Here is a 17,385-nt window from a genome sequence, read left to right on the forward strand (position 1 = left end):
CAGGGAGTAGGACTAACTGTTTGAATGACTATGGAGTAGGAGCAGGGAGTGGGACTAACTGTTTGAATGACTATGGAGTAGGAGCAGGGAGTGGGACTAACTGTTTGAATGACTATGGAGTAGGAGCAGGGAGTGGGACTAACTGTTTGAATGACTGTGGAGTAGGAGCAGGGAGTGGGACTAACTGTTTGAATGACTGTGGAGTAGGAGCAGGGAGTGGGACTAACTGTTTGAATGACTATGGAGTAGGAGCAGGGAGTGGGACTAACTGTTTGAATGACTATGGAGTAGGAGCAGGGAGTGGGACTAACTGTTTGAATGACTATGGAGTAGGAGCAGGGACTGGGACTAACTGTTTGAATGACTGTGGAGCAGGAGCAGGGAGTGGGACTAACTGTTTGAATGACTATGGAGTAGGAGCAGGGAGTGGGACTAACTGTTTGAATGACTATGGAGTAGGAGCAGGGAGTGGGACTAACTGGGGAGCTCTTTCAGAAAGCTGACACATGCACGAATGGCTAAATGACTTCCTTCAGCGTTGTGCCATTCTATGAATCACCTTAAACTCTATGTGCCCCGTATCTGCCCACTGCAGATTCCTGCAGCCCTGTGGATTCGGGTGTGTGATGTGCATTCTCAATGCTTTTCCAGTTCTCTGTTTCTGTGTCGTTGATGTGTGTTAAGTGGCATCTTCTTTTATCCAGCAATACAGAGAGTGTACTTGTGTCACACAATGTTAACATCATTCTGTATGGACCATGTGGAACCTGGATCAACATCTCCATCCTGTCAATGTGATTGATGACCATTGACTCCCATGGAGACTTTTACAGCCCAATTTTAATTAACTTAAAAGCCATTCGCTTACAGAGTTAAAATCGGCCCCATAGAGTCCAAGGTGGGATAAAACTGGGCTGCATGTAAAATAAGTACGCAATCTGAGCCTGCTGTATAGGGTTAAGCCCTCAATGGCAATTAATGCCGAACATTATGTCTTTCTGTCTGTTCTCCCTCCTTCACCTGTCTGTCCATCATGTATCCCTGTCCTTCACCTTCCTTCTCTCCTTCATCTATTCTTCTCTCCTTTACTCATCCCTCTCTCCTTCTCTCACCCATCCTTGTCTCCTTCATTCATCCTTCTCTCCTTCACTCATCCCTCTCTCCTTCTCTCACCCATCCTTGTCTCCTTCATTCATCCTTCTCTCCTTCACCCTCCCTTTTTCCTTCATCCATCCCTCTCTCCTTCATCTATCCTACTCTCCTTCAACCTCCCTCTCTCCTTCATCTATCTCTGTCCCTCCTTTATCTATCTCTGTCTCTCCTTTGCTCTCCCTCTCTTTAATCTATCCCTTTCTCCTTCATCCACACTCTCTCCACACTGCCTCTTCATCTACAATAACCCGGGCCTTAATCTTCACAATAAGTCTCTTATGTGGCACTTTATCCAACGCTTTCTGAAAGTCCAAATATCTTCAATCCACTGATTCATTGTAACTAAATGCTCAGTAACTTCCTCAAAGATTCCATAACTGGAATAATCTGGAGAGGGAGAAAGAGAATCCGAGAAACCTCTCAGCATTGCTCTCACTCCATTGAGGTTAACATTATCCGCTCTTCCCCTCATGGTTCAATACTGTGGATACGAAAGGGTTAAGAGCTCACACAGTGCAGACCTGGAAATGCAGTGTAAACAGTGGCGGCTAATGGCCAATCAAGGACATCGATGTAGAAAGTGAGAAGTCAAACCTTGGGATGCAAACATTCTGCTGTAATTTGTAACTCCTGTGCCACTGTGTGTCTCCCCAACAGGAGATGTTTCATCCCACTCGCTAGGTAATCCTGGCAGAGTGAGGCCCTACACCTACACTGGCAGTCTCTGCAGGTACTCAGGCCTTTAATCCCCTGCTTAACCCCCTCACATTTTCTGCTTTGAGGCATTTAGAAATTGAATACAGTAAAATACAACAAGAGGTGCTAAAAGGAGAGGTGCAGAAACATTCAAATAATTTTATTTCGTTTACTCAACATTTTTGATCTTTATTCTTATACATTCAAGTTGATGTTCCAATAATAGCTGGAAATAAGGATCTTACTCACTGGAACATGCTTGTCTCTGTCATAGAGTTTAGACTGGAAACATAAAGCTGCTCTGACTGGGCAGACTGAACTGGAGTATCGTGTTGAGATAGAAGATCAGCTCTGATCTCACTGGATGGTGGAACAGCTTCCTCCTGCTCCTAATTCCTATGATCTTATGTTATTATGTAACTGGATTACAGAGCAGATGGGATTTGGGAATTCCCTGGAGAAGGGGGAAATACCTGGGGGGGGGGTGGGGGGAATTAGAAATGCCCAAATACCGACCCTTTTGCTGATTTATTTGCCCTCGCCAGTCCCCATTCTGTATTTCTCTATATGTTCTGAATGTTTTTAAACTTTGAGGTTTTCTCATCCAGCTCATTGAGCTTACTGAGAACGCGGGAATCACACAGCAGCTCCTGATTAAAGCTCTCCTTTTGGATGAGGGTGAAGATTTTCAGCAGAAGGTCTTTGATTACTGTCATCCCATAAAAGGTCTCGTCACTGCACTGACTGTACAACACCTGCAGTTTACCCTGCAGATTACTGAGGTAACTCAGATTATCAAACACCTTTCCCTTTGCGTCAAATAGCTCAGTGACCTCTGCCTTCTGGATCACCAATTCCTTTTCCTTCTTCCGCAGACTCTCACTTTCCACTCTCTTTTGCTTCAGTTCTGTTATCTTGTTGTAGCACTTATCCAGGTTCTCCTTCTGATGATCACATTCCTTCTCCAACTGCCCCTTCTTTCCTGTTGTTTCATCAATCAGATTCTGAAAACGCTTAATTTCTTTGGAAGTACTGAGAATCAACGGGATTCCTAGTGGAGAGAATGAAAACAACAAATAAATGACATGGTGAGTGAATGAGAAGCCAGTGTTTCTGTGCTACGGCCTGTGTTTCTGTGCTGAGGCCAGTGTTTCGGTGCTGAGGACTGTGTTTCTGGTTAAAGCCGGTGTATCTGGTTAAGGTCTGTGTTTCTGTGCTAAGGCCTGTGTTTCGGTGCTGAGGACTGTGTTTCTGGTTAAAGCCGGTGTATCTGGTTAAGGCCTGTGTTTCTGTGATAAGGCCAGTGTTTCTGGTTAAGGCCTGTGTTTCTGTGCTAAGGCTTGTGTTTCTGGTTAAGGCCAGTGTTTCTGGTTAAGGCCTGTGCTTCTGGTTAAGGCCAGTGTTTCTGGTTAAGGCCTGTGTTTCTGTGCTAAGGCCTGTCTTTCTGTGCTGAAGACTGTGTTTCTGGTTAAAGCCGGTGTATCTGGTTAAGGACTGTGTTTCTGTGATAAGGCCTGTGTTTCTGGTTAAGGCCTGTGTTTCTGTGCTAAGGCCTGTGTTTCTGTGTTGAGGCCTGTGTTTCTGTGCAAAGGCCTGTGTTTCTGGTTAAGGCCTGTGTTTCTGTGCTAAAGCCTGTGTTTCTGGTTAAGGCCAGTGTTTCTGGTTAAGGCCTGTGCTTCTGGTTAAGGCCAGTGTTTCTGGTTAAGGCATGTGTTTCTGTGCTAAGGCCTGTGTTTCTGTGCTGAGGCCAATGTTTCTGTGCTAAAGCCGGTGTTTCTGTGCTAAGGCCTATGTTTCTGTGCTGAGGCCAATGTTTCTGTGCTAAGGCCGGTGTTTCTGTGCTAAGGCCTGTGTTTCTGTGCTGAGGCCATGTTTCTGTGCTAAGGCCAGTGTTTCTGGTTAAGGCCTGTGTTTCTGGTTAAGGCCTGTGTTTCAGGTTAAGGCCTGTGTTTCTGTGCTAAGGCCTGTCTTTTGGTGCAGAGGACTGCGTTTTTGGTTAAAGCTGGTGTATCTGGTTAAGGCCTGTGTTTCTGTGATAAGGCCTGTGTTTCTGGTTAAGGCCTGTGTTTCTGTGCTAAGGCCTGTGTTTCTGTGTTGAGGCCTGTGTTTCTGTGCAAAGGCCAGTGTTTCTGGTTAAGGCCTGTGTTTCTGTGCTAAGGCCAGTGTTTCTGGTTAAGGCCAGTGTTTCTGGTTAAGGCCTGTGTTTCAGGTTAAGCCCTGTGTTTCTGTGCTAAGGCCTGTGTTTCTGTGCTGAGGCCAGTGTTTCTGTGCTAAGGTCGGTGTTTCTGTGTTAAGGCTGGTGTTTCTGTGCTAAAGCCTGTGTTTCTGTGCTGAGGCCAGTGTTTCTGTGCTAAGGCCGGTGTTTCTAGTGAAGGCTTGTGATTCTGGTGAAGGCCTGTTTTTCTGTGCTGAGGCCAGTGTTTCTGTGCTAAGGCCTGTGTTTCTGTGCTGAGGCCTGTGTTTCTGGTTAAGGCCTGTATTTCTGCGCCGAGGCCTGTGTTTCTGTGCTAAGGCCTGTGTTTCTGTGTTGAGGCCTGTGTTTCTGTGCAAAGGCCAGTGTTTCTGGTTAAGGCCTGTGTTTCTGTGCTAAGGCCAGTGTTTCTGGTTAAGGCATGTGTTTCTGGTTAAGGCCAGTGTTTCTGATTAAGGCCTGTGTTTCAGGTTAAGGCCTGTGTTTCTGTGCTAAGGCCGTGTTTCTGGTGAAGGCTTGTGATTCTGGTGAAGGCCTGTTTTTCTGTGCTCAGGCCTGTGTTTCTGTGCTAAGGCCTGTGTTTCTGGTTAAGGCCTGTATTTCTGCGCTGAGGCCTGTGTTTCTGTGCTGAGGACAGTGTTTCTGTGATGAGGCCTCTCTCTGTAGGACAGAGCTGACTGTTCTGCATCACACAGGAAGTTTAAGTGCTGGGTGTTATTTGCAGACTCTCTCTTCCTGAACATCTCCTCACATCACTGAAGTTCCACATTCTGTTTATCAAGCAGTTTCTGTTCTCAGAAGCTGAAATTTGTCTACAATTATTTTGCTGCTGTCATCACACAGAGAGTTAGGAAATCTCCCAGAAATCATGACTGATTTCCCCACAAGCTCTAACTAGGCAGTTCCTCCTCTCAGAGACACAGTCCACAAAATTTCAAAAGAATCAGCCAAGGAGTCACAGAGTCCATTAGAACAAAGTAATCTCCATCACACAACACATAACCCTCAGTGACCGGTCTCACACTCACTCCCTCAGTGACCGGTCTCACACTCACTCTCCCTCAGTGACCGGTCTCACACTCACTCCCTCAGTAAATAGTCTCACACTCACTCCCTCAGTGACCGGTCTCACACTCACTCCCTCAGTGACCGGTCTCACACTCACTCTCCCTCAGTGACCGGTCTCACACTCACTCCCTCAGTGACCGGTCTCACACTCACTCTCCCTCAGTGACCGGTCTCACACTCACTCCCTCAGTGACCGGTCTCACACTCACTCCCTCAGTAAATAATCTCACACTCACTCTCCCTCAGTAAACAGTCTCACACTCACTCCCTCAGTGACCGGTCTCACACTCACTCTCCCTCAGTGACCGGTCTCACACTCACTCCCTCAGTGACCGGTCTCACACTCACTCTCCCTCAGTAAACAGTCTCACACTCACTCCCTCAGTGACCGGTCTCACACTCACTCCCTCAGTAAACAGTCTCACACTCACTCCCTCAGTGACCGGTCTCACACTCACTCCCTCAGTAAACAGTCTCAAAGAGTCATACAGTCGTACAGCGTAGAAACAGGCCCTTCGGCCCACCGTGTCCATGCCAACCATGATGCCTATCAAAACTAATCCCACCTGCCTGCATTAATTCCATATCCCTCTATGCTTTGCTCATTCAAGTATCTGCCCAGATGCCTCTTAAATGTCACTACTGTTCCTTCCTCCACCACCTCCTCAGGCAGCTCATTCCAGATACCCACTATTAACTGAATTAGAGTTTAAGTTTTAATAAATTTCACTTTTCTTCTATAAACCTAAGAAAGCCTGTTTGTGCTCATTTATTTGTTTTATAATTGGAAAGCAGTGAACAAGGATTCACCAAGGGGGAGCTAAAACACAGTGTGTTTAACACAAAACCCTGTTACAGTAAGACCAGGTGAAGGCTTAAAGGGACCCCTAGACACCCCCTCATAGAACAGATGTCAAGGAGTGGACAGTAGTTCATCAAATAGTGGTGCCCCCGAGGTACCAAAAGAAATACTAAGACTGGCCCACGAGCTTCCCATGACTGTACATGTCGGGGTACGGAAAAACCAAGCCCGCATAAAGTGGCATTTTGACTGGCCACAACTCCAGAAAGATGTGGTGGAATTCTGTAAAATCTGCCACACTTGCCAGGTGGTGGGGAAGCCCCAATCTGCAATAAAACCTGCTCCCCTGATTCCATCCCCACTTTTGGGGAACCCTTCAGCTGAGTGCTGGTGGACTGTGTGGGACCCTCCCGAAAACCAGTGTGGTGGGTGGGGGGGGAGGTCCACCAGTATCTCCTCACCATCATGGATGTCATTACCCGATTCCCAAAGGCCGTTGCCCTACGAACTATCTCTGCAAAGTTGGTGGTCGAGGAACGAAGCCAATTCACACTCACTCCCTCAGTGACCGGTCTCACACTCACTCTCCATCAGTAAACAGTCTCACACTCACTCCCTCAGTGACCGGTCTCACACTCACTCTCCCTCAGTAAATAGTCTCACACTCACTCTCCATCAGTAAACAGTCTCACACTCACGCCCTCAGTGACCGGTCTCACACTCACTCTCCCTCAGTGACCGGTCTCACACTCATTCTCCATCAGTAAACAGTCTCACACTCACTCTCCCTCAGTGACCGGTCTCACACTCACTCTCCATCAGTAAACAGTCTCACACTCACGCCCTCAGTGACCGGTCTCACACTCACTCTCCATCAGTAAAGAGTCTCACACTCACGCCCTCAGTGACCGGTTTCACACTCACTCCCTCAGTAAACAGTCTCACACTCACTCCCTCAGTAAACAGTCTCACACTCACTCCCTCAGTGACCGGTCTCACACTCACTCCCTCAGTAAATAGTCTCACACTCACTCTCCCTCAGTGACCGGTCTCACACTCGCTCTCCCTCAGTAACCGGTCTCACACTCACTCCCTCAGTGAGCGGTCTCACACTCACTCTCCCTCAGTGACCAATCTCACACTCGCTCTCCCTCAGTAACCGGTCTCACACTCACTCCCTCAGTGAGCGGTCTCACACTCACTCTCCCTCAGTAACCAGTCTCACACTCACTCTCCCTCAGTAAATAGTCTCACAGTCACTCTCCCTCAGTAACCAATCTCACACTCGCTCTCCCTCAGTAACCGGTCTCACACTCACTCCCTCAGTGAGCGGTCTCACACTCACTCTCCCTCAGTAACCAGTCTCACACTCACTCTCCCTCAGTGACCAGTCTCACACTCACTCCCTCAGTGAGCGGTCTCACACTCACTCTCCCTCAGTAACCAGTCTCACACTCGCTCTCCCTCAGTAGCCGGTCTCACACTCATTCTCCCTCAGTAACCGGTCTCACACACACTCTCCCTCAGTAAACAGTCTCACACTCACTCTCCCTCAGTGACCAGTCTCACACTCACTCTCCCTCAGTGACCAGTCTCACACTCACTCCCTCAGTGAGCGGTCTCACACTCACTCCCTCAGTGACCGGTCTCACACTCAATCTCCCTCAGTAACCAGTCTCACGCTCACTCTCCCTCATGAACCGGTCTCACACTCACTCTCCCTCAGTAACCGGTCTCACACTCACTCTCCCTCAGTAACCAGTCTCACACTCACTCTCCCTCAGTAACCGGTCTCACACTCACTCTCCCTCAGTAACCAGTCTCACACTCACTGTCCCTCATGAACCGATCTCACACTCACTCTCCCTCAGTAACCGATCTCACACTCAATCTCCCTCAGTAACCAGTCTCACGCTCACTCTCCCTCATGAACCGGTCTCACACTCACTCTCCCTCAGTAACCGGTCTCACACTCACTCTCCCTCATGAACCGGTCTCACACTCACTCTCCCTCAGTAACCAGTCTCACGCTCACTCTCTCCCTCATGAACCGGTCTCACACTCACTCTCCCTCAGTAACCAGTCTCACACTCGCTCTCCGACAGTAACCGGTCTCACACTCACTCTCCCTCAGTAACCAGTCTCACACTCACTCTCCCTCAGTGACCAGTCTCACACTCACTCCCTCAGTGAGCGGTCTCACACTCACTCTCCCTCAGTAACCAGTCTCACACTCGCTCTCCCTCAGTAGCCGGTCTCACACTCATTCTCCCTCAGTAACCGATCTCACACTCACTCTCCCTCAGTAACCAGTCTCACGCTCACTCTCCCTCAGTAACCAGTCTCACGCTCACTCTCCCTCAGTAACCGTTCTCACACTCGCTCTCCCTCAGTAACCGATCTCAGACTCACTCTCCCTCAGTAACCGTTCTCACACTCACTCTCCCTCAGTAACCGATCTCACACTCACTCTCCCTCAGTAACCGTTCTCACACTCACTCTCCCTCAGTAACCAGTCTCACACTCACTCTCCCTCAGTAACCGTTCTCACACTCACTCTCCCTCAGTAACCAGTCTCACGCTCACTCTCCCTCAGTAACCAGTCTCACGCTCCCTCTCCCTCATGAACCGGTCTCACACTCACTCTCCCTCAGTAACCGATCTCACACTCACTCTCCCTCAGTAACCAGTCTCACACTCACTCTCCCTCACTGACCAGTCTCACAAACACTCCCTCACTGACTGGTCTCACACCCTCCTTCACTGACCGGTCTCACCCTCACTCTCCCTCAGTAACCGTTCTCACACTCACTCTCCCTCAGTAACCAGTCTCACGCTCACTCTCCCTCAGTAACCAGTCTCACGCTCCCTCTCCCTCAGTAACCGGTCTCACACTCACTCCCTCAGTGACCGGTCTCACACTCACTCTCCCTCAGTGACCGGTCTCACATTCACTCCCTCAGTAAATAGTCTCACACTCACTCCCTCAGTGACCAGTCTCACACTCATTCCCTCAGTGAGCGGTCTCACACTCACACTCCCTCAGTAACCGGTCTCACGCTCACTCTCCCTCAGTAACCAGTCTCACACACTCTCCCTCAGTAACCGGTCTCACACACACTCTCCCTCAGTAAACAGTCTCACACTCACTCTCCCTCAGTAACCGATCTCACACTCACTCTCCCTCAGTAACCGATCTCACACTCACTCTCCCTCAGTAACCAGTCTCACGCTCACTCTCCCTCATGAACCGGTCTCACACTCACTCTCCCTCAGTAACCGGTCTCACACTCACTCTCCCTCAGTAACCAGTCTCACACTCACTGTCCCTCATGAACCGATCTCACACTCACTCTCCCTCAGTAACCGGTCTCACACTCAATCTCCCTCAGTAACCAGTCTCACGCTCACTCTCCCTCATGAACCGGTCTCACACTCACTCTCCCTCAGTAACCAGTCTCACACTCACTCTCCCTCAGTAACCGGTCTCACACTCACTGTCCCTCATGAACCGATCTCACACTCACTCTCCCTCAGTAACCGATCTCACACTCAATCTCCCTCAGTAACCAGTCTCACGCTCACTCTCCCTCATGAACCGGTCTCACACTCACTCTCCCTCAGTAACCGGTCTCACACTCACTCTCCCTCATGAACCGGTCTCACACTCACTCTCCCTCAGTAACCAGTCTCACGCTCACTCTCTCCCTCATGAACCGGTCTCACACTCACTCTCCCTCAGTAACCAGTCTCACGCTCACTCTCTCCCTCATGAACCGGTCTCACACTCACTCTCCCTCAGTAACCAGTCTCACACTCACTGTCCCTCATGAACCGATCTCACACTCACTCTCCCTCAGTAACCGATCTCACACTCAATCTCCCTCAGTAACCAGTCTCACGCTCACTCTCCCTCATGAACCGGTCTCACACTCACTCTCCCTCAGTAACCGGTCTCACACTCACTCTCCCTCATGAACCGGTCTCACACTCACTCTCCCTCAGTAACCAGTCTCACGCTCACTCTCTCCCTCATGAACCGGTCTCACACTCACTCTCCCTCAGTAACCAGTCTCACACTCGCTCTCCGACAGTAACCGGTCTCACACTCACTCTCCCTCATGAACCGGTCTCACACTCACTCTCCCTCAGTAACCAGTCTCACGCTCACTCTCTCCCTCAGTAACCGATCTCACACACACGCTCCCTCAGTAACCAGTCTCACACTCACTCTCAGTAACCTGTCTCACCCTCACTCTCCCTCAGTAACCGGTTTCACACTCACTGTCCCTCAGTAACCAGTCACACACTCACTCTCCCTCAGTAACCAGTCTCACACACTCTCCCTCAGTAACCGGTCTCACACTCATTCTCCCTCAGTAACCAGTCTCACACACACTCTCCCTCAGTAACCGGTCTCACACTCATTCTCCCTCAGTAACCAGTCTCACACACACTCTCCCTCAGTAAACAGTCTCACACTCACTCTCCCTCAGTAAACAGTCTCACACTCATTCTCCCTCAGTAACCGGTCTCACACTCACTCTCCCTCAGTAACCAGTCTCACACACACTCTCCCTCAGTAAACAGTCTCACACTCACTCTCCCTCAGTAAACAGTCTCACACTCACTCTCCCTCAGTGACCAGTCTCACACACACTCCCTCACTGACTGGTCTCACACCCTCCTTCACTGACCGGTCTCACACTCACTCTCCCTCAGTGACCGGTTTCACCCTCACTCTCCCTCAGTAACCAGTCTCATCCTCACTCTCCCTCAGTAACTGGTCTCACACTCACTCCCTCAGTAACCTGTCTCACCCTCACTTTCCCTCAGTAACCTGTCTCACCCTCACTCTCCCTCAGTAACCAGTCTCACACTCACTTTCCCTCAGTAACCTGTCTCACCCTCACTCTCCCTCAGTAACCAGTCTCACACTCACTCTCCCTCAGTAACCGGTCTCACCCTCACTCTCCCTCAGTAACTGGCCTCACACTCACTCCTCTCCTTGGTACTCACGATGTAATGCCTTGCCATGGTCTAGTTTCAGTATCCTCTATCATTGATATTCCCCACCCACCTGAGTTGTGAAGTGTGTTAGAATTAACATGGGACAGACGGGGGTAGTGGGGGGATTGTGCATTTGCTGCTCTCCCCCCTATCCCCAAAGCTCTATGTGAGTGACCCCAGCAGGTAAAGGCCTGCTTGGGTCTGCAAATGAAACCCGAGCCGAGCCCGACTGAACCACATCCATCCCGAGCCCGACCCGACCTGACCTGAGTCCTTTCATTTTTTCCCGTGCCCGACCATCAGTTAACCGACCTTCCATTTTTCACTTTGTTGCTGATCTGAACAAGCTCAAAATAACTATTAGAAATCCACATTTCCAGTCCAAAAATTAAATTAACTTTGGAGCCATTACCTTGTCATCGAGTTACACAGCACAGAAACAGGCCCTTCGGCCCATCGTGTCTATTCCTGCCATACAGCACCCAACTGTTCTGATCCCATTTTCCAGCACTTGGCCCGTAGCCTTGTATGCTATGGTGTTTCAAGTGCTCATGTAAATACTTCTTAAACGTTGTGAGGGTTCCTACCTCTACCACCCCTTCAGGCAGTGTGTTCCAGATTCCAACCACCCTCTGGGTAAAAAGACTTTTCCTCAAATCCCCTCTGAACCTCCTGCCCCTTACCCTAAATCTATGCCCCCTGGTTCTTGACCCCTCTGCTAAGAGAAAAAGTCTCTTCCTATCTACCCTATCTATGCCCCTCATAATTTTGTATACCTCAATCATGTCCCCCTCAGCCTTCTCTGTTCTAAGGAAAACAACCCTAGCCTTTTCAGTCTCTCTTCATAGCTGAAATGCTCCAGCCCAGGCAACATCCTGGTGAATCTCCTCTGCACCCTCTCCAGTGCAATCACATCCTTCCTGTAGTGTGGTGACCAGAACTGTACACACTACTCCAGCTGTGGCCTAACCAGCGTTTTATACAGCTCCATCATAACCTCCCTGCTCTTATATTCTATGCCTCGGCTAATAAAGGCAAGTATCCCATATGCCTTCCTAACCACCTTATCTACCTGTGCTGCTACCTTCAGTGATCTATGCACAAGTACACCAAGGTCCCTCTGACTTTCTGTACTTCCTAGTGTCCTACCATCCATTGTATATTCCCTTGCCTTGTTAGTCCTCCCAAAATGCATTACCTCACACTTCTCAGGATTAAATTCCATTTGCCACTGCTCCACCCATCTTACCAGCCCATCTATATCGTCCTGTAATCTAAGGATTTCCTCCTCACTATTTACGACACCACCAATTTTCGTGTCATCTGCGAACTTACTGATCATACCTCCTATATTCACCTCTAAATCATTAATGTACACTACAAACAGCAAGGGTCCCAGCACCGATCCCTGTGGTACACCATTGGTCACAGGCTTCCAATCGCAAAAACAACCCTCGACCATCACCCTCTGCCTCCTGCCACTAAGTCAATTTTGGATCCAATTTGCCAAATTGCCCTGGATCCCATGGGCTCTTACCTTCTTAACCAATCTCCCATGCGGGACCTTATCAAAAGCCTTACTGAAGTCCATGTAGACTACATCAACTGCTTTACCCTCATCTACACATCTGGTCACTGCCTCGAAAAATTCAATCAAGTTAGTTCAACACGATCTCCCCCTGACAAACCCATGCTGACTATCCCTGATTAATCCCTGCCTCTCCAAGTGGAGATTAATCCTGTCTCTCAGAATTTTTTCCAATATTTTCCCTACCACTAATGTTTGACTCACCGGCCGGTAATTACCTGGTTTATCCCTGCTACCCTTCTTGAATAATGGCACCACATTCGCTGTCCTCCAGTCCTCTGGTACCTCTCCTGTGGCCAGAGAGAGGATTTGAAAATTTGTGTCAGAGCCCCTGCTATCTCCTCCCTTGCCTCACATAACAGCCTGGGATACATCTCATCTGGGCCTGGGGATTTATCCACTTTTAAGCCCACTAAAACAGCTAATACTTCCTCCCTTTCAATGCTAATTTGTTCAAGTATATCACAATCCCCCTCCCTGATCTCTGCACCTACATTGTCCTTCTCCACAGTGAACACCGATGAAAAGTAATCATTTAAAACCTCACCTATGTCCTCCGGCTCCACACACAGATTGCCACTTTGGTCCCGAATGGGCCCTACTCTTTCCCTGGTTATCCTCTTGCCCTTAATATACTTATAAATTGCCTTGGGATTTTCCTTTATTTTGCCCGCCAGTGTTTTCTCATGTCCCCTCTTCGCTCTCTTAATTACATTTTTAATTGCCACCTTAAACTTTCTATACTAGAGGTGGTGATGGAGCGTGTCCGACTGGGCTTGACCCAACCCAGGCCCAAATGCTGGACCCGGAAATGCGACCCAACCCGACCTGAACCCGTCACATGTTGTCAGGTCCCGTCGGGTTCGGGTTGGACAGCCATGCTCTATCAGCAGGGGCTAGAGTGAGCAGACCCTCCACATTCGGGGACTCGGAATGTCAAGTGGAGGGACCTGGAAAAAAGGAGGAATTTTTTTCTTAAGGTTTCAAGCTCTTACCAATAAAGGGGATGAGAATAAGGCCGATACCCACGTTGCGAATAGTTTCTTTCTCTGCTTTCCGAGCATTAGTTGTGTTCTGAGTTTCTGTTGCATGTAATAGCTCAGCGTGGACATTCCGAAGCTTATCTCTGATCTTCTCTTTTTGAATTTCCTGTGATATTAATTCCTTTTCCACATCCTGCAGCTCCTTTCTCATATTGTCTATCTTGTCCTGAAGAACCTTGCACCCCATCGAAGTATCAGTGGCCTCATCGTCCACATCAGATTGGATCTCCTTTCCTTCATTCACCGCCTCTTGAATTTCCTCGTAAGCTAATTTCACCTCAGCTTTTAACTTCGTCTCCTCTGTTTCACTGAGGTTTTGGTCACAAGCATAAATGGCGATATCAGCGAGAGACACTATTGATGTTATCACATTTAGATAACGTGGTAGGATTTTGTGCCTGAAATTCTTCTGGTGTTCCATCTTGGTGCTTTAGTGTGGTACCAACTGTGAGTGATTAATAGGGATGAATCTCACTGTCCACTGCTGACACCTCCAGCCAAGTCCTGAGCAGCTGTGACCTGGTGCGAGAGGACTGCGATTTCTCTCTCTTGTTCTGTAACCCACAGCCCGAGCAGTGAGTGTGACAGCAGGATGTGGTGTAGCTGCGACTATATTAGGCTGAGTAATGGTAGGAGACTCTGTAGAGCGTGTGGATGGCGGAGATGATTATATATCTACAGGAAGGGTTTCTTCACATCTAGAGCTGTCAACATTAGGCTTTGTTGTTTGGTCCAACCAGCTTCCCTGCTCCTGACATCCATTTTCTGGTAAAACCAAGTCCCCTTGCACAAATTCATTCATTCCCACTCTTCACATTCCTCAGCCTCCTGTCTTCCTGCAGTTTCTGTAGGTTTAAAACTAGCCTTGTGGTTCCTGAATAACAGTCTCCCGACCTTTCCTGCCCAGAGGTCATCATTCTGAGCCTTGAATCTTCACCCAGGTTTCTCAACATGAAAATCAATTAATACTCAACACACACCAAAATAATCATTTCTTTTCAATGGGATGTTTAAGAGTCTCAATTAATTCCCCCCCAATCAGCACCTTTCCCAATATAATTAGAGAAAAGTTGCATAAGAACCTGAAAACCTGGGCTTGGGGTTTGTGATGTGACATTAACCAGCACCGGTTTCTTCTGATGCAGGTAAATATTTATATGATTGCAGTGTGCAGCCAATGTGAAACATGCTGCTGAGTGGCTGCATGCCTGAGTAGGGGGTGCAAAACGGTGAGAGGCTAACATGAGTTTAAGCTGGCCTGTGCTATTTCAAGGGGAGGTGCATTCTGCCTGCAGCAGATGCTGGAACTGGTTGCAAACAAGTGACCTTAAACCAGGAAAAACAAAGGAATGGCACAACCTGGCAGAGAATGCTCTCCAATGTTCTCTGATGCAGCACTGGAGGCCTTGGTGCAGGAGATGCACAGGAGGAAAGAGGTCCTCTATCAATCGGTAGCCAGGAGGCCCTGCAGACAAACTCTGACACTGATAGCTGTTCAGGTCAATGCCAGTAGAGTCATTCTGAGGACCTGGGTGCAGTGCCCAAAGAAATTCAATGACCTCTCCCAAGTGGTCAAGGTCGGTTAATGCATCTTCAAATATCACATTCTGCCAGCTGCTCAATGCACCATACCCCACCACTCACCTACCAACAATCTTTATCAATCACTATTTATACTTAATATTCATAGTCACACCTCACCCTCACAAAATCAGCATTGCTGCAAACTTCACACACACACCTCACACTTGCAGTCACTGCCAGCTATTCAACCATCAGACACTCACTGACACACTGCACTCTCTCTTGCAGGATAAGGTGATTCACAACCGCAGGCAGCAGGAGCTAACCTGTGGGGGACAGGCACAGATACATGTCCTCACCCCATGAAGGAGACGGTTCTGGTCATCATTGGAGTGGCCATGGCTGAGGCTGTGACCAGTGGTGGTGGCTGAAAGGAGTGAAAGAAGTCGGTATGTTCCGAACTAACTCTCCTTTTCACATCCCTCTTTCCCCTCATTCCATAATCCGATAGCTACATTATTGGTAAGAGTTTGTGTTCAGAGACCAAGAATTACCCTCAAAAGAATTTAGCTAAATCTACCACATTTCTTTGGATGTTCAAGCAAATAATCGAGCAATACTTTCTAAAATAATCAATTTACATACCATTACCCGTCAGATGATGGGTGCGAGTTGACCATAGGTCAAGTCGGAGTGATCTTACCAAGATCTACCTGACTTGATTCACTGGGACTTCCCCATCGATATGTATCTTCTCCCTTCTGCCTCTTGCTGCCAACTTTCCAGAGGCTGATATACACAGTTCAGTCTGTACAGTTCCATGTGCACACTGCTGCTTTTGATGTGGATTAGTTGATCAGGATACGTGATCAGTTATTGATTGGTTAGCCTGTTTCCAAGCAGTTTTTTGTTGGATTGGGCATATACTGCTTTTAGACTGGTTTCGACTACTTCTGTAATTACATGTCCAGACTTGTTCTTTTTGCACGCAGACTTACATAACCAAGTTTCATTCACCCCTTCCTTACAATCTCTACTAATTTACAAGCTGCCCATGGTGTCAGCATGAACTTCCTGCTTTCTGTCCAATCCCCTCACCTGAACGTCACCTTGCACCTTTCTCCTTTCAGACACCCAAGGACTGCACCCTGGCTGGGCAGCGCTGTGGGAGCAAGAAATGGAAGAAGAAGAGATCACTAGTAAATACCCTGAAGGCAGGGATGGAGGGGGAAATCAGGAAATACCCTGAGGAGTGGGAGGTGGGGGCAAGGCCTGTGTTTCTGTGCTGATGCCAGTTAGTCTGCATGGGCTGTGTTTCTCACGACAGGCCTGTGTTTCTCTATACAGTTATAGAGTCATAGAATCATTACAGCACAGAAGGAGTCTATGCCGACTCTCTTCAGAACGATCCAAGCAGTTCCATTTCCCTGCAGCTCTGCAAGTTTATTTCCCTCAAATGCCCACCCAATTTCCTTTTGAAATCATTCATCATCTCCGCTTCCACCACCATCGTAGACAGTGAGTTCCAGGTCATTACCTCTCACTGCATAAAAAACTTCTTCCTCATATCTTCCCTTGCACCACTGACCTACAACCTTAAATCTCTGTCCCCTCGTCCTTGGACCATCAGCTAATGGGAAGAGCTTTACTTTATCTAGCTGATCTAAACCTGTTATAATCTGATACACCTCGATTAAGTTTCCCCTCAATCGCCTTTGCTCTAAGGAGAACAACCCCAGCTTTTCCAAACTAACCTTGTAACTAAAATCCCCCATCCCTGGAACCATTCTGGTAGATCTCGTCCGCACCCTCTCAAGGATCCTCACATCCTTCCTAAATTGTGGTGACCAGAAATGGACACAATACTCTAGTTGCGGCCTAACCAGAGCTTTATAAAGGTTCAGCAGAATTTCCCTTCCTTTGTACTCAATGCCTCTATTTATGAAGCTCAGGATCCCATCTTCTTTACTAACCATTCTCTCAATATGTCCCGCCACCGTCAAAGATCGATGCACATGCACTCCCAGGTCCCTCAGTTCCTGTACACTCTTCAGAACTGTGCCATTAAGTATATATTGCCTCTCCCTATTCCTTCTGCCAAAATGCAACACCACACATTTGTCTGTATTTAATTCCATCCGCCCCTTGTCTGCCCATTCTGCTAGCCTATCTATGTCCTGTTGCAGTTGATATGTATCATTCTCACTGTCTGCAACACCTCCAAGTTTGGAATCATCGGCAAATTACTCTGTATTCCAATATCCAAGTCATTTATATGCATCAAAAAAGCAGTGGTCCCAGCACTGACCCT

The 17,385-nt window shown here is 48.3% G+C and overlaps 1 protein-coding gene across 1 annotated transcript; it reads right to left on the bottom strand.

The window, feature by feature from the left end:
* Positions 1 to 1,993: 1,993 nt before the first annotated feature.
* LOC137366354 (uncharacterized) lies at positions 1,994 to 14,172 on the bottom strand. The gene is made up of 2 exons (XM_068028248.1): positions 13,503 to 14,172; positions 1,994 to 2,899 (listed from the first exon to the last, which is right to left on the bottom strand). The coding sequence occupies exons 1-2, from the start codon at positions 13,969 to 13,971 to the stop codon at positions 2,412 to 2,414; spliced, it is 957 nt and encodes a 318-aa protein (XP_067884349.1). The 5' UTR covers positions 13,972 to 14,172; the 3' UTR covers positions 1,994 to 2,411.
* Positions 14,173 to 17,385: the final 3,213 nt, after the last annotated feature.

The sequence above is a fragment of the Heterodontus francisci genome, unplaced genomic scaffold (assembly GCF_036365525.1).
Source record: "Heterodontus francisci isolate sHetFra1 unplaced genomic scaffold, sHetFra1.hap1 HAP1_SCAFFOLD_377, whole genome shotgun sequence".
Taxonomy (NCBI): domain Eukaryota; kingdom Metazoa; phylum Chordata; class Chondrichthyes; order Heterodontiformes; family Heterodontidae; genus Heterodontus; species Heterodontus francisci.

Coding starts and splice junctions, on each gene's coding strand:
- LOC137366354 (XM_068028248.1), bottom strand. CDS start 13,971: ATGGAACACCAGAAGAATTTCAGGCACAAAATCCTACCACGTTATCTA. Junction 2,900..13,502: donor TATTCTCATCCCCTTTATTG/GTAAGAGCTTGA, acceptor TCTCTCCACTAG/GAATCCCGTTGATTCTCAGT.